Source organism: Phycodurus eques, chromosome 7, assembly GCF_024500275.1.
Source record: "Phycodurus eques isolate BA_2022a chromosome 7, UOR_Pequ_1.1, whole genome shotgun sequence".
NCBI lineage: Eukaryota > Metazoa > Chordata > Actinopteri > Syngnathiformes > Syngnathidae > Phycodurus > Phycodurus eques.
In genome coordinates this window covers 25,129,018-25,153,188 of record NC_084531.1, presented here as the reverse complement: position 1 = coordinate 25,153,188, position 24,171 = coordinate 25,129,018, and the positions used below count along the sequence as shown (strand labels likewise).

The following is a 24,171-nucleotide window of genomic DNA, read 5'->3' as shown; positions in this document are numbered from 1 at the left end:
GGCAACGGGCAACTTCACAGGTTGTCATCACTACCACACACAACATGCATGGCCTGCATTGGCCCAATGCTCAAATGTCCAAGGCATTGGCAATGAAGAAACTTGCATGTTGTAAGATTACCACAGGTTTATAACACACCTAGTCAGTCAGCAAAAACTCTGGCAACACTCAAGATAAGATAACAAATGGTGTTCCTTTTTGGATACGTGTACTGGATATTGCCAGATTCTTGTCTGGTCCAGTCAAGTATGTGATGAGGTTTGACTGTCCTTGTGGGAAATACCCACACTTGTCTTGACTGATAACTTGGTTAATCAATAAGAGTGATAGCTTGGTTAATCAAACAGTCTGGTCAAAGGACATCAGCCTGAAGGCAGATTTACACACCCCCTATCAAAACTTTACCCTTAATTGTGAGATTACATGTTGTATAAATATGACATTGACAATTATAGGCATACAAACAACACTGAAGCAGCCACATAAGCACTTTCAGGTAAATAACATCTCGCACTAATTGTTGAATTCAATATAATTAGAGATCAGTCTCTGGAGATATTCTCATTGAATATCTGATTTGAACCAGAGTCCAGGGAACTGTGAGGCAGATGTGCTAATCAGTTGGCCACCCTGCTGCCCGCAGTTTCACACATCCAGTTTCAATAAATGTGCTGTCTAAAGTAGGACAGTGTAACAGCTATGGGAATTAAATTGAACAACATCCATGCAGACCTCCACTATGGCACAACTCTTTCAGGCAATGTTCTTCCAGAGAGAGATAGACAGACACTCATCCCTCAATTGTAACCTTGCAATAATACAACCCCAATTCCAATGAAGTTGGGACGTTGTGTTCAACATCAATAATAGAATACAATGATTTGCAAATCATGTTCAACCTATATTTAATTGAATACACTACAAAGACAACATATTTAATGTTCAAACTTGTAAACTTTATTGTTTTTAGCAAATAATCATGAATTTAAGAATTTTATGGCTGCAACATGTTCCCAAAAAGCTGGGACAGGTGGCAAAAAAGTTGAGGAATGTTTGGAACATCCCACAGGTGAACAGGTTAATTGGGGACACGAGGGTGCCATGATTGGGTATAAATGGAGCTTCCCTGAATTGCTCAGTCATTCACAAGCAAAGATGGGGCGAGGTTCACCTCTTTGTGAACAAGTGCGTGAAAAAATGGTCGAACAGTTTAAGGACAATGTTCCTCAATGTGGCGGGACGTTGGGCGGCTGGTAAGAGCGTCTGCCTCACAGTTCTGAGGTGCGGGGTTCAATCCCCATATGCTCCCATCCAAGCAACGTCTTTTTCATGGACGCCCCTGCTTATTTCAGCAAGACAATGCCAAACCACATTCTGCACGTGTTACAACAGCGTGGCTTCGAAGTAAAAGAGTGCGGGTACTCGACTGGCCTGCCTGCGTTCCAGACTTGTCTCCCATTGAAAATGTGTTACGCATTATGAAATGTAAAATATGACAATGGAGACCCCGGACTGTTGAACAGCTGAAGCTGTACATTAAGCAAGAATGGGAAAGAATTCCACCTACAAAGCTTCAACAATTAGTGTCCTCAGTTCCCAAACATATATTGAATGTTGTTAAAAGAAAAGGTGATGTAACACAGTGGTAAACATGACCCTGTCCCAGCTTTTTTGGAATGTGTTGTAGCCATAAAATTCTAAATTAATGATTATTTACTAAAAACAATAAAGTTGATCAGTTTGAACATTAAATATCTTGTTCTTGTAGTGTATTCAATTAAATATATGTTGAACATGATTTTCAAATCATTGTATTCTGTTTTTATTTATGTTAAACACAACATCTCAACTTCATTGGAATTGGGGTTGTACAATACAATAATATCGTAAATAGAATTCCCAATTCAAAGAAAGAAAAAAAAAAGGCACTACACTCAACACGTTGCGACTGCTGTTCTGGTTTACCATTCAGATTTTTTTTTTTTAATTATACACTGAACAAAGGTAAAACAAAGCTGTCCTTCGTTTAAAAACAAATAAAAAAATCAAGTTGAAAAATATTAGTTTGCTCATTTCAAATGAACTTTATTTCCATTCATGGTTACATTTTCTTTACTTGTAATTTAAATTTACAGTGGGGCACCGAACTCAAATGTTTGATTTTGAGTCAGTGATTTTCGTCGATTGAATGTGATTTGAGCATGCATTACAGACTTGGATGTTGACATTGGTAAGAAAAAATAAACTTTGCCCTTTGGTAAAGTTACTATAGTTAGTTTAAAGTCATTTATGTTGTTAAACATGTACTGTATCTGTCCTTGATCGGATGTAATTTTCAGCCAGGCCGGGTAGACTGTAGCAGAGGTGGGACCAAATCATTGCTTTGCAAGTCACAAGCAAGTCTCAAGTCTTTGCCCTCAAGTCCCGAGTCAGTCGCAAGTCGAGACAGGCAAGTCCCGAGTCAAGTCGCAAATCCTACACTTTGAGTTTCGAGTCCTTTCGAGTCATTGTACCAACAAAATAAAAATATATATCATATTTAAATTTAATTGACATGCAAATATTATATACTGCATTTATATAATATATTTTAAAATCTGTATTTATTGATCAAAACAAATTTGATAAACAAGTGCATTGAAGCTTTACAATAAAACTAGGGGGCTGATCAAACTTTTTGCACCTTCAGAGCCAATTGCGTTAGTTTATTGCCCCTTCAAAACCGACAGTTAAAATGCTGTGACGTACTTTTTCTCATTTTATTTTGCAAGTGACATTAAACAGACCTGTTACAAAGAATTTGCATCCAGTAGTGCAATTCTTTTTTTTATGTTTTTCTTCAATAATTCAATTCCTTATTGTTACGTTAAATGTCATTGTTGTTTCTGTGTAGGTTATCAGTGGTTTTTGGAATGTATACCTTATTTAGCTGTTACCTTTATTTTTTATTCATGCTGTGTTGTTTTGTTTATTTGTGCCCTATGATTGGCTGGCAACCAGTTGAGGCTGTACCCTGCCTCTCGCCCGCAGTTAGCTGGGATAGATTCCAGCATACCCATGACCCTAGTGAGGATAAACGGTGTAGAAAATGGATGGATGGATGGATGGATGTTTTCTTTTTTTAAGATAATACCCTTACTTTAGGTAGTGTGTAAAAGAATGACCTCTTGGTCAATTCCTCCACCAGTGTGCCCAACAGGGTGTTAACTATTAATAGAAGCCAAACCACACATTAGTAATAATGGTGTGGGACATTTTGACCTAATAATTAATCATTAATATCTTCAGCCTTATGTTGTCATATATTTTCTTGTAATAAAGCAGTGAGTTGCACATCTATCTATAGAAAAAGGAAGCTACAATGTGTTGACTTCTCAGTGCTTTGGTCAAAGTAGCAAGTCTTTTCAAGTCAATGGGTTCAAGTCCAAGTCGGGTTACACGTCATTTAACATATTGTCGTGTCTAAAGTCATCAAATTCATGACTCGAGTCCACACCTCTGGGCGGTAGCCTACCTACACCCCGCGGGGAAAGGAGAAGCTGTTGCTTAAATTCCTCAGATAAACCGGAAAGACGTCATAAAACGTTAAATAACGACAATAAAAGCCTTTTGCTTTGTATGAAGCTTGGACGAGTGTGTGCATGTCTATGAGCGATAAAACTCACTGCCGTGTGTTTCTAAACTAAGCTAAGTTAGCAAGAGCTAACGTTATGGCAAACACTGGTTAGGTAAATCTGTGTTCCAACATTCAGCAATGGTTTACATGAAATAAGGGTAAACTACTAAGTGAATCATTTATTTAGTCAAAGTTAAAATATTAAGTTATGCAGTGTTCATTTCTTTACAGTGCACAGCAAAGCTTTTCATGTTAAAAAAATAAAATAATACTATAATAATGACTCATTCAAGTTGGATTTTGCTTGACCTTGGTCAGAACGGTTCCTCATGGATGACCTCCACGTGTTCTCCGACTGACTCCTTTTGCTTGTTATCTGGCGGCTCTGGAGTGTGTCGCTTTGTACAAGCAGTGTAGGTCCCTCGAATCAAAAAGAGCACGGAGATGACAGCATGGTAGGCCCCGTAAATGATGAACTATGGGGAGAGAAATATTTCGTCACAGCACTTGAACAAAGCGCCATCTTTGGCTCTGCAATGGTACATGGCAGCCACCAGGTGTCACTATGTCCACATAAGATGCTCACATTCAGATTCAAACATACATTTGAATACAAGCCATACATGTCTTGTTATTTTTCATGCATGAGTCTTCCTCTTTTTTTTTTTTTTAGCTGTCGAAATATACCTGTGTCACAATGTCCAGTCCTAATGTAGCTCCATCAACAAAAATAAGTGTCATAATGGTCTGCAGGGAGAGGGCCACAAATGTGTTGATGCCGAACGTCAGAGCGTAGCACTCCATGGAGAGATTGACGGCAATCTGAAATCTGAATTGCACAGTGGCTGTTATGTTTGATTGAAGCTTTTTCCCAAGAACTTTGCAGCGGGACTGCGGTGAACTTACGTTGTGATGGTGATGAGCAGCATGTAGCATGATTTAAACAGGGCATAGCCAGCATAGCAGGCCCAAATATTGCTGGTGAGCACAATCAGGAACACAGCGCCGGTACCGATGGCTGAAAACAAACCTAATGCCAGCTCTCCCCACACAGACCAGTTCACCTTGATGTAACCCACTGAGAAAGCTGCTGCAGCACCTGCCCCACAAAATACAGACATGAGTTGGGGGGGGGGGGAAAGCTGGGTAATATACCAGGGGTTGTACAACTAACATTTTGAAATGACTTATCTTGGTCTCTTTTGTCATGAAAACCTAGAATTTGAACAGCGGTGTTGACTGTATAGCCACTGTACAATAGTTAAGCCTATCATCTGTATGTATCTAATCTAATAATGTTGTGGCTAGGTATGGTTTGTTTGCAAAAGTGGTATACACACACACACACACATGCGTTACAAAACTAGTCTTACCAACAAGTGAGCATGCAGCTTCTACACCACCATTGTAAACCGAAGACGTGGCAGATGGCGCAAGGTGGTCCCACATTAGTTGGATATAGTTGAGTATTTGCATATATCCAGCCGTGGCCAGAGCCCACCACAGGGACCAATAGATCAAATGTCTGCATGTGGACCATTAGGACAAGAAATGACAATTCTTTTTATGAAATAGTACCAAGTCACGTTAGAAAATAGTCAAATGATGTGGAATGTGTTAAATGACACTAGTGCATGGATGTAAGATGGCTGAAGAACAGAAGAAAATGCCTTGACGAGTAGGACTCCCTGAAGCTTTGCCACAGTAAATGACCCGCACTGAACACATTTTTCCTGCTGCACCAGCCAGCGTTGCCATGACGCTCCATCTTGTGTTTCCCGGGGCTAGCTTCCTCCTCATCCGACACCGTTTCATCAGGTCTGTCCGTTCTCCCGGGCAGCTCCCGCTGGGACTGTCGGACCCAAGCTACGGTCTTCCTCCCTTTGAAGAACATGCTCCTCCGAGGCCTCGGCAACCAGAAAGAGATGAGAAAAGCCACGCTTGTAGTGCCCAGAGTGATGGCATTGATGTCGAAGTAGTCCAAACCTGTTGATTATAGAGTCCATACTTTGACACTGCCTACTCAAATCTTCAAATAATTCAGGACTTTCTTTCATAATTCTTTTTGCAGTGAATATAGTTTTGCATGCTAAAAACACAAAATAAAAAAAAACATAAAATGAATCTAATCCCCTCTAGTTGTTATCAAAAGATTTGAAACACAACCTGCTAAAGAGACGAGAACTTGTCCCAGCCCGGCACCAAATGTGTAGCCGAAAAGCATGGCACTGCGAAGGTAACCAGTGGCTCTTTGGTAATTCTCAAGGGAAATCACGCTGTAAATGTAAGAAAAGTAGGCCACCTCCGTGGCAGTCACAACAGCATAATGAATCTGTCAAAGAAAAAGCAGTTTTAAAACAACTGGGTTTAAAAAAAAAAAAAAAAACAGTGATGACTGTAATTCATAGTTTTCACTCCTAAATATTTTTTTCTGCAAGATATATATATATATTTTTTTTACCCAACATGTTTATATACATAGATAGGTGGATGGATGGGTGGAGACATCCAAAAAACAAAAATGTGTGTCGGTGATATGGATGAAAATCAACGGACTCTCCGGACCTGACACTCGCTACCGCCCAGCAATAGGGGCGTCTCGGATGAATGGGCATCATTTACGACCGTGTTCTGTACAATATTTGTTGGAACACTTTGTGCATACCTCAAGGAAGACCATGGCAAGCAGTCCAGGGGCAAAGCAGAGTAGGACATAGTTGGAGACCAGGAAGAGCCCCTGCACCACAATCAGTGGTTTGTGCCTCAGGAAGTCGGTGAGCAGGAAAACGGGGAAAAGGAAGGCCAGGTAGGAGTATGTCCATATGGGATAGAGATAGTTGGTCACCTAAGAGAGAACGAAATGAAAACAAGGAACATGATTGCTCATTTAGTACGCTAAAAATTGACGTGCACCGTTGGTGGGTTACATCTTACCACTTCTTCTGAGATGTTCTTATAAGGTCCAATTAAGTATGGCGTGAGAAAAGGCTCTGCAATTCTGCAGTTGGCAAAAAACCCATAGAGTGACAGGACTGCGGTAGGAAAACCCCAGTCGGAGGACTTCAGCTCGGCCCAGCAGCCCATGCTTTCCTCTCTGTTAGGGGGGCCCTAATGGTGCGATTTTCTCTCACACATTCCTTTAAAAGAAATAATGAACCTTCCTCAGTTAGTCATCACCACAAGCTGGAGTAATGTCATCAGCTGGATGTGCACGTGTCTTGCTTTATGAGTTTAGACTTTCACCTGTTAGGAAACGGAAAGATATCTGTGCACACTTTAATACCAGTTCTGGTGTTAAGGCAAACGTTTAATAAAAAAAAAAACAACAACAATGATTTATAGTAAAATATATTGGTAACATTTTATAATTGTTGCAAGAATTTAAAAAAAGTTTTACGTGAGTTTTATTTTTTATTTTTTTAAAACTTCCAAGTCCTGACTGAGCATGCGTCATGGCCGCGTGCTCGTTTCTCCGGCTTTTACCATAGCAACGGTTTGTTGACAGAGGAAGTAGTGATGGGCACGGCAGTTTCTTTTGAGTGTACTGAATCATGCGAATCAGTTCGTTCAAAAGATTCGTTCATTTCTTTTCACGGTCACTCAAGACATTCACCGAAGGACTATGCGTTGTTGTTGTCATATATGGTAAACTAGGAACGGTGGGGAGATTATTTATAAAAATATATATATATATACAAATAAAAATAAACCTTCGGCTAAATGATGACCTACCTACACCTCCCTCGCGCTCTCTCTCTCTCAGCAAGCTCTCGAACACCCGGCTTCGGTTGTGACTCGCGAGCTCAGCTACCGACCATCCTTCCGCGTCCCCTGACGTCCAGATCGGCTCTCGCCAGCCGGCGTGACCTTTCTGCATTCCACCGTGGTGGAACGTCGCTGACACCAGCCCCCCGCCAGCCGGGCTTTCTGCTCACTCACCTTACTGTTATTGTCATCTGAACAGTGGAAAGTGTCTTGAGAAGCGGTATAGAAGTTTCATGTATTATTATAGCTATGAAATTAAAAAAAAGTTTTAATAATCACATTAGAGACACAGAGGGAATGATATGCATGTGTACGTATATACATTTATTTTAAATACGTGTGCTTGACTGACTCAAAAAGTAGCCGTTAGCTTGAAGCTGCTAGTGAAAGCTATCCCCACGAGGACGTCAGGACTTACGGTTAAAATCACTCATGAGTACGTTCACTGCGTAGCTACGTCGTTCCTTGCGCAAACGTTTCACAAACGAAGAAGTTCAACGAAATAATCACTCTTCAGTTCCTTAGTACAATAGTTCACTGAACGAATTACTCAATTCACTTAAGTCCCTCCCCCGCCTGCACGGCGCTGCCTGACGCTGGCTGCTCATTGGTCATTCGCCGAAGTGAGTTACAACGCTGGCGAATCGCAAATCACATGGCAGTGCGTTGAATGAAGTCCCGCACCCGCCTGCACGCTGGCTGCTCATTGGTCCTTCGCCGAAGATTCAGAAGTGAGTGACAGAACGCTTCAACAGTTCCGTTTCCGCTCCCAGCAGACTCGGTCGCCTCACGGCGGCCAAGCTAAAAGAACGAATCATTTCATAAAGTGATTCGGTTCAGTTCGTTCACTAAAAAGATTCGTTCTTCTGAAAGAAACTGTCTTGAACGTAAGAACACTAAGAGGAAGTGGGCTTTGCTTACCAAAATGAGACTCAAGAGGTTTCTTCTCAGATATTACCCACCAGGTAACACAAATCATTGTTCCCCAAAGTTATTCGTGTCTCTTTCCGTTGTAAAATGCGCCTGTAATCCAAGAACATTGATAATTGATACATGGTATCGACCACGATCAGCTGTTGCTAGCGACAGCAGCACGCAGGCAAAAAGCGACACGTTTCCATGAGCATTCCGTCTACAATGACATTTTCTCCCATCAGGTATAATCCTGGAATATGACAAAGGAGGCCTTTTGAGGACTAAATCCATCGACCTTTTGGATCTGACAACAGAGTACGTGCATAATTTCTCATTACACCGTCAGTCAGACAGGGGCAAGTCTAGGTTGAGTAGTTCGGGTGGGCTGAGCCCGTGACCTAGTTTTGGAAAGTGCCCTACTAAAATACGATCGAGCTACTACTACTACCCATAATAATATATGATTAATTATATTAATATTTATTTATAATTCTTATATTTACAGTTACAAATTATTTGTACTTCGTTACTTCCCACCATCAGCTCCACCAAAGCTACCACCACTACTACTGCTGGTGCTGCTAATAGTATTAATATGTATTTTCAGTCATACCAAGTTGTTATTCTTGATTTTTTTTTTTTTTTTTTTACATCCAGAACCAACCCAGATGAGTTATTGAAAGAGATCATGGAATCAGAGCCTCTCATCTCAGAGTCCCGAGCTGAGCAAGTAAAAAAGCTCATCATTCGACTCCAACAGAAACAGAGCCAAGATGACCACGACAGGTTCTGTTTTTCCAAGGTTAGGCCAAATATCTGTCTGCCCGCCTGCCCCTTCCCGCCCTTCTGTCCGTAGAAATCCAAACAAAAGACTTCACAAAGTAATTTAAGTGCATGGCCCAGCCAGAACCTAGACCTAAATTCAATCTCACAGATTTGGAGAGCTTTTTCAAGAGAAAGTGCGAACGTATTTCCAAGTTAAGATGTGGCCTGCTGATAAATTCTTAACCATCAAAGCAAGGTGACTTCAACAACATTTGGGTGTGCACACATGCAACTAGTACAGCCATGTTTTATACCTCTCCCACCAAAAGATTGATTTATTTTCCCAAATTGAATTGTACCGGGGATATAATTGTAAATTATATTTGAACACTTTCTGTTTCTAGACGGGTGTGAGCATCATCTGGCTCTGTGATGAGCGGGTAGTGACGTTAGCCAGTCACTGCTACATCTAAACACTAGAGGGCAGCAGACACACTAAGCACAGTAAATCCATATTTTCACAAGGCATTGAAGTTTCAGGAAATTCCTGTCCATGTCCAAAGTTCACATTAATTGCATATGCCAGTTATACATAAAAGTGACACAAGTGAAATCATATCAAATATGTTTTTGTTGTTGTTTTTGCAGGAGCTGAAAGCGCACATACTGCCTCTGACTAATGTTGCATTTGACAAATCAGGGTCAAGGTGATGTGCAAAATTCTGATACTTCCCGAAACGCTCCTGTGTGCGGTGCTCTCATCGCCGTGTTCACGCTGCAGGTTTCTAACTGGGAGCTACGACAGAACATGTCGTATTTGGGACACCGCCTCCGGCACTGAGCTGCGCGCACTGGAGGGCCACAGAAATGTGGTGTATGCCATCGCATTCAACAACCCCTTTGGGTAATGAGATTTTAGTGACGCAGTATCTGTGAACCGGCATTCTTTTCAGGTGTTGTACTGGGCTTTCCACATTTAAGTGCTATTTTGTCTTCATGTAATTTAGAGACAAGATTGCCACTGGTTCTTTCGATAAGACCTGTAAGCTGTGGTGTGCTGAGACGGGAAAATGCTTCTATACGTTTCGCGGCCATATGGCTGAAATAGTGAGTATTAGTTTCAGTTTTGAATCAAAATTTATAGCATTCATTGCTTTATATGCTAAAACTATATCACACCTATATTTTACATTTACATTGAAATTTATTTAATGTGAACAAAGGGCAGGTAAACACACATTGTTTAAACCTCAGTTGTGTTGTGTTACTTTCAGTCTGGGACAAGAAAATCTGAGAAATATTTACTCTGGGATCGAACTGGAAGTGTGAGGGGGGAAAAAAAAATAGTGTTTTGTGTAGGTGTGTCTGGCATTCAACCCTCAGAGTACACTAGTGGCCACAGGCAGCATGGATGCCACCGCCAAACTGTGGGAAGTGGAGACCGGGCGGGAGGTGGCCACGCTCGCTGTGAGTCAGCTTTTCTTTTCCTCTCGTTGTCCTTGCGTGAGGCGTATAGTGCAGCGATAAAATTCTCCTACGTCATTGTTACATTGAACCATGTTACCCCCACTACAAGCAAACCTTCTCAACCTCAAACAGCCACTCACGATTTGAATATATTTGTTAGGTCTTAATAAATCACAAAACCCTTCTCTGAGGGAAACTGTTGTAACGTGAGTTACTGTAACTGCTTGCTGCCCTTTCAGCGACTTACCCCGAGAACAATCATTCTTGCTGACAGCAGCAAAATGAAGCAGTTTTTAAAGTTGTACCGTATTTATTTCAGGGGGAATAATCAACCTTTATTGCTTAATAACATGATTTGCATCCTGGAGAAGAGGAGAAGTAGTGTTTTGTATTTTGTAATTCTCCGCACTTGGTTGCGTTCAGGGTCACACTGCAGAGGTCCTCTCCTTGTGCTTCAACTCGATCGGCAATCAGCTTGTGACTGGCTCCTTCGACCACACCGTTATTATTTGGGATGTCGCTTCAGGAAGGTGGGACACACTGTAATGCGCCGTCGTGCGCAAGGGTGGGCCGCTCACCGTGACCCGTGACCTGTGACTGTCTCCTGTTGTATTCTCAGATGTGTCTACACCTTGACGGGCCACCAGGCAGAGATCAGCAATGTTCAGTTCAACTGGGATTGCTCACTTATAGTCACAGGCTCCATGGATAAAACAGGCAAGGTGAGAAAATGGCCAGTCCGTGATTGACAAAAAATGTAAAGAAAATTCCAACATTAAGGGACCTTGGACTGTCAAATAATTTTTGACAAATCACTTCCCCGATTCCCCTTCCACACATACAATTGTGCTACAATTTTTTTTTTTTTTTTTTTTTTGAGGTGTGGGACGCAGGCAGTGGCAGTTGTGTGGCCACCCTCGTTGGACACAAAGAGGAGGTTCTGGATGTGTGTTTTGATTTACGGGGTCAACTCATTGCTACAGCCTCTGCCGATGGTGAGACCCTTCTGTGCTGCGTTATACTGTATATTTTTAATATACACTAATCAGACGTATATATTAGGTATTTCCTCAATTAGTGGCCTTTGCTCTCATAGATGCAGTGTCCCAAATAATTGCCAGGTGCATCATCAACTTCCATCCATCCATTTTCTGAGCCGCTTCTCCTCACTAGGGTCGCGGGCGTGCTGGAGCCTATCCCAGCTATCATCGGGCAGGAGGCGGGGTACACCCTGAACTGGTAGCCAGCCAATCGCAGGGCACATACAAACAAACAACCACTCACATTCACACATACGGGCAATTTAGAGTCTCCAATTAATGCATGTTTTTGGGATGTGGGAGGAATCCGGAGTGCCCGGAGAAAACCCACGCAGGCACGGGAAGAACATGCAAACTCCACACAGGCGGGACCGGGGATTGAACCCCGCTCCTCAGAACTGTGAGGCAGACGCTCTAACCAGTCGTCCACCGTGGCGCCGCATCATCAACTTGAATAAATAAATGATGCCCCACAAATCGATTCCCTTTTTTCCCCCACAGTAAAAAAAACGGTGGTGTTACTAGGTGATGTAATTACCTTTATTAAGTGATATGTTACCTTCATGTGTCGCAGTGGACACATCAATTTCACAACATAGTGCCTGCACATCTGACATCTGTAAAGCTGAAGCTAAAGTTGGTGTTTAAACATTTGAACATTGACCAGAAAAAAAAATAATAAGTGCTTTTCTTTGGACACACACTACCAGTCAAAACCTCGGACACTCTTATTCAATTACGTGAGAAAGTGTGTCCAAACCTTTGACGGCTAGTGTATGCTAATGGAACATTTGTCTGTAATTCAGGGATTTTTTCTTAAGTCTTTTTTTTTTTTTTCTTGTTTAACTCAACAGTCTTACTCTTGATTGCATGCACATTGGCGAGTGTTGACCCTTGTTTTTGCCAGGCACTGCCAGAGTGTTCAGTGCATCCACACACCAGTGCCTGACAACACTTGAGGGCCATGAGGGAGAGATCTCCAAGGTAAGAGTCCTGCATGCACAATGCTGTTGACAGGCCGTCACAGAGGAGTTCTTTTTCCTTTTCTTTTTTATCTTTTTACACATCTATTCCGTGTCGGTGCTTTTACAGACTGTTAAAGCCCTCTCACTTTTTTGCTCAAATCCTAATATGCGCCAATAGGAGGCGCTCAATCGAAACTCACAATGCAGTTTAATGAAGTGGGTAACTCAGTGCAGTGTTTCTCAACCCTTACTGAGCCAAGGCAAATATTTTAGGTGAGAAAAAAATGTCAAGGTTCTTGTCCAAACAATAGATGGAACAAAAAGTATATGTACTGATCTGATGAAGAAATGAGCTTGTCTCGATTTACTCACAAATGTTCAGGACTTACTTGAGCCTGTTCAGTTTGACACAAATCTATTATTCTGTTGTAAGAATGGCAACACTGTCACTCTCTGGCAAAGATAAAGGACTAAATATACATTATTTGAAGTATAGAAATAATAATTTACCAGACCAATTAAGACGAATTGGATAATTTCCCATGATAGCACATTTGATTTCATGCGTACAAATGTGTCGTGACAGCGGTTGGGAATCACTGAACGAGTGTGAGGTTAAGTGAGTTATTTTCATTGTCACGCTACCTCCACTGAACCACGTATGACTCAGGCAGAAATAATGAAGTTATTTTTACATCATAGCTCACCCATACCTGCACACAAGCTAACTCAATTTACTTTCTTTTTGTTTCTCTCTGTGGAATTGATAACAAATGACAGTTTCTTGGGTGATATCGACAAAATGAATAACGCACGAGTGGTTCGAACTAGAGGCATTACACAAGGCTTCATAAAAAAAATGAACGAACACACTCAAATATTGAATTACTCACTGCTTCTGTTTGGGAATGTACGAGTAATTCTCAGCAGGATCACAGCTAACGTGTTTCTTTGAGCTCTTGCAGTCGTGTAACGGTAAGCCACAATCTGTGGCTGCAGCTCTCCTGGACTGTGCTCTAAATAGACGTTTATTTGTAAACGGGCTGATGTTGAAGTGCGGCGACAAGAGGTCTGCTTTCAGGCTGTTGTATGCTCAGTGTGTCCGGTCGAGTAGTTTAGCAAGTCGGTATGGGTCAGTGTATTGTATTTGTTTTATTTTTTACTTTTTGAATAGTCCATTGTGACGCTTCTGCAGGAGTGACTTCAGTTCATATGATTAGCCTCGTCTTTCCCCTCATGGAATGAAATGTAGAGGAAAGGTCAATTACCTCTGTCGGGGTTGCCGCGTGCAAGTGAATGAATGCGCAGAAGCGATGTCGGCGTGTGCAAACGTGCGAGTGTTGTGTGTACACAAAAAGGTCCCTCTGTTTATCGCGCAGTTATAAATAGACTGGCTGTGGGATCAAGCCAGAGGATTATGACTCTTATCTCTCTTTAACAGGACACCTTCCATGTTTTTTAACTTTGACATTTTCCTATTTTTACTTGACCTGGTCTACTTTTTCTCTCTATACACCTGGTCTGTTTGTTTTACTTGTTTTTACTTAATTGATCGCAATCACTTTTGACAGTAAGACGAGTCTCAAATACTGTTTTTATTTTTGCGTTCATTCCCTTCTTCTCCCTCTGGGCTCCTTTCTTAGTGACATTCTTGACAGTTTCCATTTCGTGTCTGGGTTTGCTCCTTGGCGCTGTGTTTATATCTTTAATAAAACCATACTTCATTTTCATGGGCACAGAGAGTAGCGCTGTTTAATTATCTCTTCCGTCTTGTCCCCACTGCGTAAAAATAAAACCGTTCAGGGAACGATAATCCCGGGTCCAACAATTGTCTTCAAGTGTGATTTTCAAAATGCTCTCCTGAAAGAAGTAGTGCCACGTCTTTCCTTCTTAAGTATTTAAAGTCCCCGACGGGGCTAATGAAAGTTTTACCTCCTTTTGTCAATTTAACTACCTCTGCTAGAATCTTTTTTTTTTCCATTACACGCCGAGTGGCTGTATGACAAGGCCCCTCTTGTTAGATCTGCTTCAGTCCTCAGGGCAGCAAGGTTCTGACTGCCAGCTCAGACAAGACAGCTCGTTTGTGGGACGTCCAGTCTGGGGTCTGCCTCCAGGTTCTAGAGGGCCACACTGACGAAATCTTCTCCTGTGCGTTCAACTACGAAGGCGACACCATCATCACAGGTACGGTACCCACCACGGATGTCCTACATTTGGCGAGCGTATACACTTTTGATAAAAACTGTTGCCTGCCTCGGTCGCTCCTTGCGAGCCCATCACAAATTGTTAATTGCACCTGTCCCAGCTGTGCAACCACCTGCTCATGTTTGTGTTCTACTGCAGGCAGCAAGGACAACACGTGCCGGATCTGGTGCTGACCCTTCCCGGGAGCCGGTAGCCGTCCATGTCACTCCACTCCACGTGGGCTTGCTGTTATTGCATATATATTATGCTGCTGTAGACAGCTTCATTTGAGGATGAGCAGCTCAATGACATACATTGTTGACAGCCTCTGTGCGACTTTGAAATGTTAACTCATTTTCACGCTCCTGATCTTCCGGGTGCAATTCTTGATGTAAATCCTCAGCTTGTTCTCTTGACATTTATTATTTGTATCAATCAAAGAAGTTTTTTTTTTTTCTTCCCCCCACTTAAGCTCAAGGTCATCTTGTTGTTTTCCCCCAACTATGCTAAAGTAGCCTAAGCTAATTTCCTCCAAGCTAAATAGCGTTCACTTGTGGTAAACAGATATCAGCTCAGAAATGGGGCCAATGCATTTCCTCCATCTGTTGAGACTTTGTGTGCTCAGGGAGACCGTAAAGCTGATTTGAAGTTTTTGTGTCATCTCAAGAGTAGTCTCGACTTTGTAATCCGCTTTAAAAGTATTAACATTAGAATGCTCGTATTAAAATAGGGGGTTAATTGAGGATATCTGCTTATCTTTGACTGCTTTGCTGTAATGTTTGAAACTTGTGCTAAGGATGTTAACGTGGCCCAGTGAATGTCTCAACGTTTTTGTACTAACTCAAAAATCTAATGTTCCCGCGATCAGTACCACAGCGGATGTTACAGGTATTAGATTTGCTTCACATCACAGGAATCTTTTATTGATGTCAAAATATAAATACATTCACTTATATAATGACACTCTACAGCTCAATTGTGTGCTTCTGTTAACACAAGAGTACCACAAAGTAGAGAAATAAACACACCAAGTTCACTTACAAATTCAACGTTAATCTTACTTGGACTTCCTGACCATAAATGCTAAACAGTGCACTACTCCAAGGTGCTGCAGGTCCAAATGGTCAATATATACAAGACAACAATCTAAGATCCGTTCTCAAGTAACATATATTACATCTCTACATACAACTTTTAAGGTCACAACAAGGGTGGTTTGTTGGCTAATGAAAACAAAGAAAATAATAGGCATTTTCTTAACTTTCAATGAATGTGTACAGTGGATGTCAGATGAAAATCGTACATAAACAGTCACGTTTATTTTTTTTTAAAGGAGCCTACTGAGCAGTTGGAAATGTGCACCTGATGATCCTATTATCTACTGGTACTTTTTTGGAATAAACAAATGAACCAACACATCATTTGTTTGTGAGAATCTGTAAATATACTGTAATGATAGTGTATATCAATATACTCTGGAGCAGTTAAAACCTGCTCATCTCTTAATGGCTCGTTCACTCCCGATAGGAATGGCCAACCCGTCCGTGTTCCTGCGGGGTGCATGTGAGCAGTGACAGACAGAAAACAAAACCTCCGTGGAGAATAGCATGACAGCAGTAAGGGGAAGGAGCATTTGTCGAGTGGGCTGATCACTTTTTGCTCTCAGCTTTGGAAGCGGACACACTTGGTGTGAAGACAAGTGTCAAGTGTGTGGAAGTGAGCATGCAAACTTGTATGCAGAGTGGTGAAACTAATCCACTTCACAGGATTTCCGAGAGCCAGTCAAATAGGCTGGACAGAGACATGTCCTCACTCTCCTCATGCAGTTTGCAGAACTGAACCACAGCGCCGAACAAGTCCGCAATCCGCCACGACTTCTGGGACATCAGATGGACCAACTTCTGGAACTGACAACACACGCACCTAAATTAAATGCACTATAACAAACGGCAGACAAGCACATTTCCCCCCACCTTGGCTACCCTTTTTTCTTTGGACTTCTTGAAGTAGAGAGCTGGAAGGCCCAGCTCGGAAGCGGCAATCCACTGCAGAGCCACAGTCACCTCGGAGTCCAAGCACTCCGCTTCCAGGTAGCAGTTTACCACGAGGAGCTCCCTGACATGACCGCCATCACCGCCTGCTGTCCTGGCTGAGCTGCTCGCTGAAATGTCAGTCATGAATTGGTCACCACAATTCCCTACCAGAATTTTCACAATACACTCTATGAATTTGAATCATATTTACACACTCTTAAAGTTGGGTTACTTCATTAACCCAATTCCAGGGTAAAAAAATCCAAGTTGGGTTATTTTTTAACTGTTTTTTAGAGTGCCGTAAGGTTCATATTTTTAAAATGAGGTAAAGGCAATCGACATTCAATACATTTGAGGGTTTAACCCCAGAGATCAAACACATTATGTAGTCTGCCTGCAGGCATTGCACTTGAGATACAAAATGTAAATAAGATATTTTCAGCACAAAGAGCAGAGTACTTACCAAAGTAATTGTCTTTGGTTGCTGCTTGGTCACTTTTCTCTAACTCTACACTGTGAAGACAAAAGAAAACAGCCTAAACAAAGTAGTCTTGGTATACCCAATAAAATGCAACCAACAGCAACTAGTTTTCTTAAAAAAAGACAATGCGAGCACTGTGTATAGAGTTAGCGGCGCGTCACATGTGGATGCAGCCGTACATTTCTGCCAGTCACGGGCAGGAGGGTAACACGGTCAGACCCACAATCCCTACCAAAATAAAAGAAATATAGAAAAAAAATCCCACGTTGAACACCCCCGCAAATGTTTTGGTTATATTTTTGGCCTGAGAATAAAAGCAATTTCGCGATATCAAAAGGCCATTTCAAACTGCGCTAATCAATGGTAGTATAATGATAGACGTTGCTTTCAGAATACATGATTTCACCTTCGATCTGATGAAAAATAGCAATACAGCAAGTTAGCAACCTTTCACCATGAACACGTTACTCAATTTATACTTAATGAGTGCTTTGCTTGTGGATAAAGATATCAGGCTCGCATATTAAAATATTCTGTCACAATTGGCATACACTGTGTGTTGTGTACTGACAGACACTGCACTACCTCACATGTAATTGTAACAAAAGTTTAAAATCATATGACAGTCAAAAATCATTTCGTAATTAGCTATTAGAGGACACACCGTTTAACTAAATGATCTGGACAGAGAGAAGGCTTTTCTGCTTCTTCATTTCTATTTCTCAGTTGTACCACAGTACTTATTAATTCATTATAGTGAGGAGTTCACACATTACACGTTTGCCACATTACACACAAGACCATGAGATATATCATTAGAGGCATCACAATGTCCAACAACAACAACAACAGTTACCCAATTTCTGTGCTATGAGATGGCACATCAGAGAAAGGATCGAGATCGGCCATGCCTACGCTTGAGCCGCTGCTGGTCGCATTCCTGTAACGCATTAAGGAAACAAAAGAACATTATTTACATCTCGGTTCCACGCATCCTGCCTAATCACTGACAAAAACACGCAAGCATTATTGCACATTTACTGTAGATTTCCATGCATACAGCAGCTGCAGCAGAATCTAAGACTCATGGTTGGAGAGCTGGTGATATTTGCCTGTCTGACAATGAGATTTGGATATAGTTGCCGTGGGATTGATGAACGAGCCGGGCTGGTAACCATGCCATCGTGTCACATGATTGGGGGATGAAGTGTAAAATTAAAAATGTTGATGAAGAAATTGGAAGGAGCAGCATGTGGTATGATGTTGCGCTTCACAACTGAGTGAAAAAGCACAAGAAATATTTCTCACAAAAACACATGAAGCCAAGGATGACCAGTGATTGGCCTCTCAATTTGCAAAAGGAGAACAATGTCGCAAGTCAAATGATCAAAAAAGGCTTTTGGTTTGAGAAGTCATACTGTATGTTCTCCAATGACTCAAGGTGAGCAAGGTTGAAGGTGGGTCGCATCTTGTAGAGGGGCTTCGTGGAGCTCGCTGTCTGGCCAAACTGGCATGAAATCAGCAGCAGAAGCAGGTAGTAAATTTGGCATTGGCACAGGAGAGCACAGGTGTCAGCAGCAATGGGCCGATGGCAGTGAGGTGACGGTGGGAGCGGCAGCCTCATTAGCATTTATCAGGAAATGGCAGTTACTGACCCCTCACTCAGCTGGATAAAACTACTGGTCTCTTCGGGGGGGTCATCCTCCGTGTTTATATGGGACCAGCTTCCCATGCTCTCTTCACTGCTCGCGCTCATTGAACGCTTGTCCCGCTTCTCTACTTTCTCCGCAACTACAGTTGGCCTGTCCCTTTCACTGCTGGAAGAGCAAAATTGTTCAAGAGATTATGGATTTAAGTATTCCTGCCAAATGTCATCGTCGGTGACCTGATGGCTTCTCAACGCAGTACACAAAAAGCTAGATAATTCACCAGCATATTTAACGCATCAACAATCTGCATTCCTCAAGGGAATGCTTGTATTTTCAGTGCCATTCGGCACACTGATCGAATTAAGACGTAATCCAATGGTTGAGCGCTGCCAACCTTGAAAATACAAGCGAGAGATCAACCATTGTTTACTGAGTCAGTGTGTGTCACTCTTACATTCGGGACAAAGAGATTGACACCGAGATTAAATGTTTTGTACCACAAACAGGAGCTTGTCTCCATCCTTATTCATTATTCAGCATGTATTAATTTGAGGATTTGCATTCCATTAAGCCAAAATATCTCCACCAAAACCCTCTATATAGCCTCCAGGGCAAAGGTCACCGTTAGATGTGTTGTTTAGCGATGCAGTAATGACCATACTGGGGTCTCAGAGGTCAACTAGAGGGAAATATATTAAAAATCATAATAATAACAAAATAATAATAATGTTATTACTTCCTGGTTCATCAAAGACGGCAGGCAAATGCAGTGTGATTATGATGGACATTTCCATTAATGCCATAGTAAACAGTGAAACCAATTCCTGTATCCTTAAACATGGCAGTAAAACATACAAGAAAACATTCAACAATACTCACAAGCATATATTCTCTCTACTCTGTGGAGTTTAGTATTAGTTTACGTAGTTTGCGGTCTACTTATTCTTGCAGTTTTCAATTAACTAACTCGAGCAGTGTCACATCTATTGTCAGGTAAATGTGTGCACACCAGAGGGCGCGGCAACAATAGGTGTAATATGTGCATCTTATAAAACAGTGCATTCAAGTCAAAATGAGCACTGTGAAAAAGGTCATTAAATAAAACTAATGGTGGCTTGAGACTTTTGTCCACTGCAGTACTGTATTACATTTCTCTTTGTCTCTAACTGCATTCATTTGCACCTCTTTTCAGGTTCATTTGAGACTGAACAACAAAAAGTACAGTGACAGCCTTCATTAACCGCAAAACATTAAAATGCTTTGTCTGTCTATGCCCCATTACTTCTTCTGGAAGCCATTCGAAAACACTGGATTTTTTCTTCTACGTGTAGCTGTCCTTGTCTCGCAAAAGATGAGATTGCCTTATAACAAAATTCAAGAGGTATTCGTGCAAGTTGAAGCATTCTTGAAAGGTTGGGTTTCACTTGTGTTAGCATGTTAACCAAATATGAAATCAGATCACACAATTAAGGTGAGTTGTAAAGATTGTCTGACACATGCAACATTGGAATTCAAATCAAACCTTATCTAAAACTGTAGAGACGACTAGATTTTACTGTACAATATATCCTCAGTGTGCTTGCCATTAGAGCAAATATTTCCAAATAACCAGCTTCTCAATTCCATACTTTTCCCTTCTCATTCTTTTATAATGTTTTTACACTAAAGGTTTTATCCCAGTACCTGATGCCGTTGGCTGTAATCCTCTCAGTACGCTTGGTAACTGGCATCTCTGGTGGTCGTTGCGAAGGTCCGTCTCTCCTTTCATGGCTATCCCCCTCAATGTGGATTACTGGCACATCCCTGGGGCCTCTTATACGGGGTGTACTGCTGTCACCCACACCTGATATAAACCCAGGTTGTTCTTGACTTGACCTACCCGGACTACAGTTTAAATGGGATTGTTTGAACCCCCTCCTTCTCTCACCAACAGGCATCGTTGGTGTGTGCGGTCCACTTATGTCCTCAGTAACATCTTGCTGATCTCCGGCAGATGATTTACCAATATCCACAATGTCAGCTGCCAGGCGGTTGGCAAACTGCTGTACGTGGGGCTGGGAGTCTCCTGCAGCCTCCAAGTCAATACTGTCCTCTGGATCAACAATGATCTTGTTCTTCCGCATCAAAGACTCAATAGAACTAGACCAGGTATCATGAATCAGCATATCAGTGATCTGGTCAGTCTTGCCTCTTTTATAGAGACACGAGTCTGACTTGCACAGTCCTGTTGCTGCCACTGAGTTGGTTGGGTAGATATTCAGCGTGTCGCCATGCACATTTCGGGCAAACCCATCAAATGAATTGGCTTTAATAGGTGAGCTGACAGTCAGTCTTGAATCTGAGGAGCGTCTGTCTGGGACTGAGGACTGTCGTATACAAAATGGAGTCCGGGGAGATGGGGGGAACAAGCTGTTGTTCCACTCTTTAGTCTTTGCAATGCCATGCTCTTTGTTTTCCTTATCCATGTCCCGGAGCATAAACCTGTAGAACTCCTCTGTGATGCTCTCAGTGCTAGACTGTTTGGACAGGCAGGATGTAGTCCTGACATTAAGGTGACCATTTTTCTTGGATGCAGCCTGTTGCACAGCTGCAGCCAGAATGTTGCTGGCATTTTTCCCCGCGTAGTAGTCCAGAAGAAGGTCGAAGCCTCTGCCCTCAGTCTCCATCTGGTTTACCATGAACCGTGAAAATTCATCTGTGATGCTCTCACAACTTGACTGCTTGGAAATAGAGCTACCACGACTCAGGTTCTGGCCTAAACGACTGCCAGGGCCCAGGGTGTTTGGTGTACCCGAGGGGTCTGCATCTTCCTCTGGAATGCTTTCATAACTCGAGGCCTTTCCACGGCTCCACCTCTCACACTGTAATCTGCTACGTGGCTGCCCTGATTTGGAAGTGTCCACCACATTAAGCTCAGGGCAGTTCATGATCCTGGCAGTGACTTCCGAGGCAAACAGGGCAAATGAGTCCTGTGGTTCATCAGGGTTGACCGACTCATCTACCACACGGTTCACCAGGCGCTCCATCAATTCTGGCTGCTCCTCTGTTTTCTTTTTTATCTCACTGAGACGTGGTGCTCGATGTTTCTTCGATGTGACATTGTTGCTCTGACCCTCTTTCCTTCTGAGTACCGTTCGGCAAGCAGGGATCAAAAAAGCCTCTGGGCCCTCTGTAGATGTCCCTTTGAGGGCACAGAACCAGGGCTGCTTCCCAGTAGAATTTTCAAGACATATGGCAGCTAGTTCTGTGGCCATAGACACCACCGTAGCAGCCAAATCATCAGCATAGCAAGTAATAGGTGTCCTGCTCTCTGAGTCCATTCTCCAAGAGAAGAGTGAACTGCAAGAGTTGAGCGAAGACTGTGGGGTGAGCGAGGACTGTCTGCTGTCATTTCCTGTCACAAATCGGCCCCGCCGCTCTGTGCCATGAACTGGGATTTCACTCAAGGGGACTCTGACAGCAGTTGTGTCCTGCTGGCCAGACCAGTCTTTTGTATGTATGGCAGACTTTGACTGACTTTGTGCGTAGCAGGAGTGCTGCTGTTGCTCTTTGCTGCAAGCTTTATTGGGAGATGCATTGACATCACTTTCTTCAAGCACATTTGTGCTAATTCCAGGAAACCTATCTGTGCTTTGGGACATTCCACTATGTTTGTCAGTGTTAGTGGAGGGCCTATAACATTCCTAAACCCTGTAACTGACTTAATGGATCATTGCTTCCCTTTGCAGGAGCATGCTCCTTGGAGCATGTATCAATGTCCTGTATTTCAAATAAACCTTTACCACTTATTGATATGTGGCTGATCTTTTTCTGTGCCTGGCAAAGAATCTCGAACAGAAAATTGTTTACATTGTCCTGCAGGAGAACCTGGAGGCTCGGTCCATCTTTCCCAGTCCCCTCCAGTTCTTTTTTCCTTTTGGCTTTTTTTAAAGCATGCTTAAAAAGATTGTCGGCCACCTCACTGATTAATTCACCCACCTCTCTTTCTTCAGTGTAGGATTTTTTCGGACAAGTGATGCCATCAACTATCTTGCTATGTGTAGACTCCAAGAGGTCAGCTACACTCCGGTAGCAATGCGGATAAGTCAGCACCTCAGCTGCTTCCCTGTGAAGGACCTCGGCAATGTTTGCACGGAATGCTTCAACACTGGTACCTTCTGCAACGCTACAATGTAGCGTGAATGCTGCAGATGTTTGAGCAGCAGATATCAAACCTTGTGATGTGGTGAAGACTGCACTTAAATCTGCATCATTATTGCTGCCCTCCCCTAATTTCTCTGTCAGCTCCAACGCTGCAACAGCACCAGCAACCTGAGCCATAGCGCACATGGCTGAGGAGAAGGAGTAATCACCTTTCTCCTCTGGTTTCTCTAGCTCCTCTTCTGTGTCTTCTGAAGTTGAATCTTTGGTGATATGTCCAGCGAGCTGTGGGGAAGTTATGGTGCCAATAACATTGGCAGCACAGGTCAAAGCCACCTCTAGAGGTTTAGATGGGAGTCCTCCATTGTGGTGAGGAGCGTGAGATTTCTTTTCTGGCACCTCAATGTCTTGAGTGGTGATATCCTGGTCAGACACATTTGACACCTGAGGCTCTGGCCACTCTGCAGTTCCATCCGCACTGTCTGGGCTTTGAACTATAACAATTTTTGGGAGTTCAAAAGAGCAGGTGTGCTGTTGGGAAGGCTGTTTTCTTTGTGAGATTGCAGTGTTGGAGTGGCATTGAGAGTGTGACACACTGACTGCAGCCTCAGAGACAAAAGAGGTTTCATCTTGAGAAAGGCGTATGAAGGCATCTTGCAGTACTGACTCTGCCAGATTGGTGGCGTAGTGACCAGCTGATTCATTTGTGTGGAGGCTGACCCGCTGATGTGCTTCCCTTTTCACCTCTGCATCCTCCCTGCTCTGATGATGAGCCACCTGTCCCCTTTGACCTGTGACACTAGCACTGTGTTTCTGTGCAACCTGGACCAACCTCTCTGCCCGTTCACGAACCTCTGCCTCTGTAGAGACAAAGAAAGAGAATGATAGAATAGGGAAAGGCCAGCAGCTATGTCCAATATAACATAAGACTCAGAGAGGTATGAATTGAACAATATGTTTATTATTCTGGTTGTAGTTCACAGAGGTGGAGAACAGTTTTAGTCAATGGATTGTATTGTGTGTGTCAATTTACAAACTGTTACTGTCAACATATTTCATTTTCCACCTGAAATACCTAGCGCATACTTACAAAAATATTGTTGTATATTATCGTGTCTTAAAATATTAAATAAAATAAGAAACTAGGTTG

The 24,171-nt window shown here is 42.5% G+C and overlaps 3 protein-coding genes across 5 annotated transcripts in view; 1 reads left to right on the top strand and 2 right to left on the bottom strand.

Annotated features, from left to right (window-relative positions):
• Nucleotides 1–3,781: 3,781 nt before the first annotated feature.
• Nucleotides 3,782–7,948, bottom strand: slc19a3b (solute carrier family 19 member 3b). Its single transcript, XM_061681460.1, has 10 exons — nt 7,801–7,948; nt 7,350–7,573; nt 6,552–6,754; nt 6,283–6,462; nt 5,784–5,949; nt 5,288–5,603; nt 4,991–5,142; nt 4,524–4,716; nt 4,305–4,446; nt 3,782–4,093 (listed from the first exon to the last, which is right to left on the bottom strand). Exons 3-10 carry the CDS (start codon nt 6,699–6,701, stop codon nt 3,932–3,934), a joined length of 1,461 nt encoding a protein of 486 aa, XP_061537444.1. The 5' UTR covers nt 6,702–6,754; nt 7,350–7,573; nt 7,801–7,948; the 3' UTR covers nt 3,782–3,931.
• Nucleotides 7,949–8,158: 210 nt separating this feature from the next.
• daw1 (dynein assembly factor with WDR repeat domains 1) lies at nt 8,159–16,128 on the top strand. 3 transcript variants are annotated; one of them, XM_061681664.1, is made up of 13 exons: nt 8,159–8,347; nt 8,540–8,612; nt 8,955–9,099; nt 9,711–9,769; nt 9,844–9,966; nt 10,070–10,169; nt 10,422–10,529; nt 10,953–11,059; nt 11,149–11,251; nt 11,410–11,524; nt 12,477–12,553; nt 14,556–14,718; nt 14,878–16,128. In XM_061681664.1, the coding sequence occupies exons 1-13, from the start codon at nt 8,308–8,310 to the stop codon at nt 14,910–14,912; spliced, it is 1,248 nt and encodes a 415-aa protein (XP_061537648.1). In that variant the 5' UTR covers nt 8,159–8,307; the 3' UTR covers nt 14,913–16,128. The 3 variants fall into 3 exon arrangements, with proteins under 3 accessions (XP_061537648.1, XP_061537649.1, XP_061537650.1); XM_061681665.1 differs by lacking the exon at nt 10,422–10,529; XM_061681666.1 differs by lacking the exons at nt 12,477–12,553; nt 14,556–14,718; nt 14,878–16,128 and adding an exon at nt 11,626–12,363.
• Nucleotides 15,615–24,171, bottom strand: part of sphkap (SPHK1 interactor, AKAP domain containing) — a 29,427-nt gene continuing 20,870 nt past the window's right edge. Inside the window, 6 exon segments of the mRNA XM_061681663.1 lie at nt 15,615–16,625; nt 16,692–16,879; nt 17,215–17,264; nt 18,089–18,172; nt 20,565–22,565; nt 22,567–23,881. Coding sequence (XP_061537647.1) covers nt 16,479–16,625; nt 16,692–16,879; nt 17,215–17,264; nt 18,089–18,172; nt 20,565–22,565; nt 22,567–23,881 — 3,785 coding nt within the window. The 3' untranslated portion in view covers nt 15,615–16,478.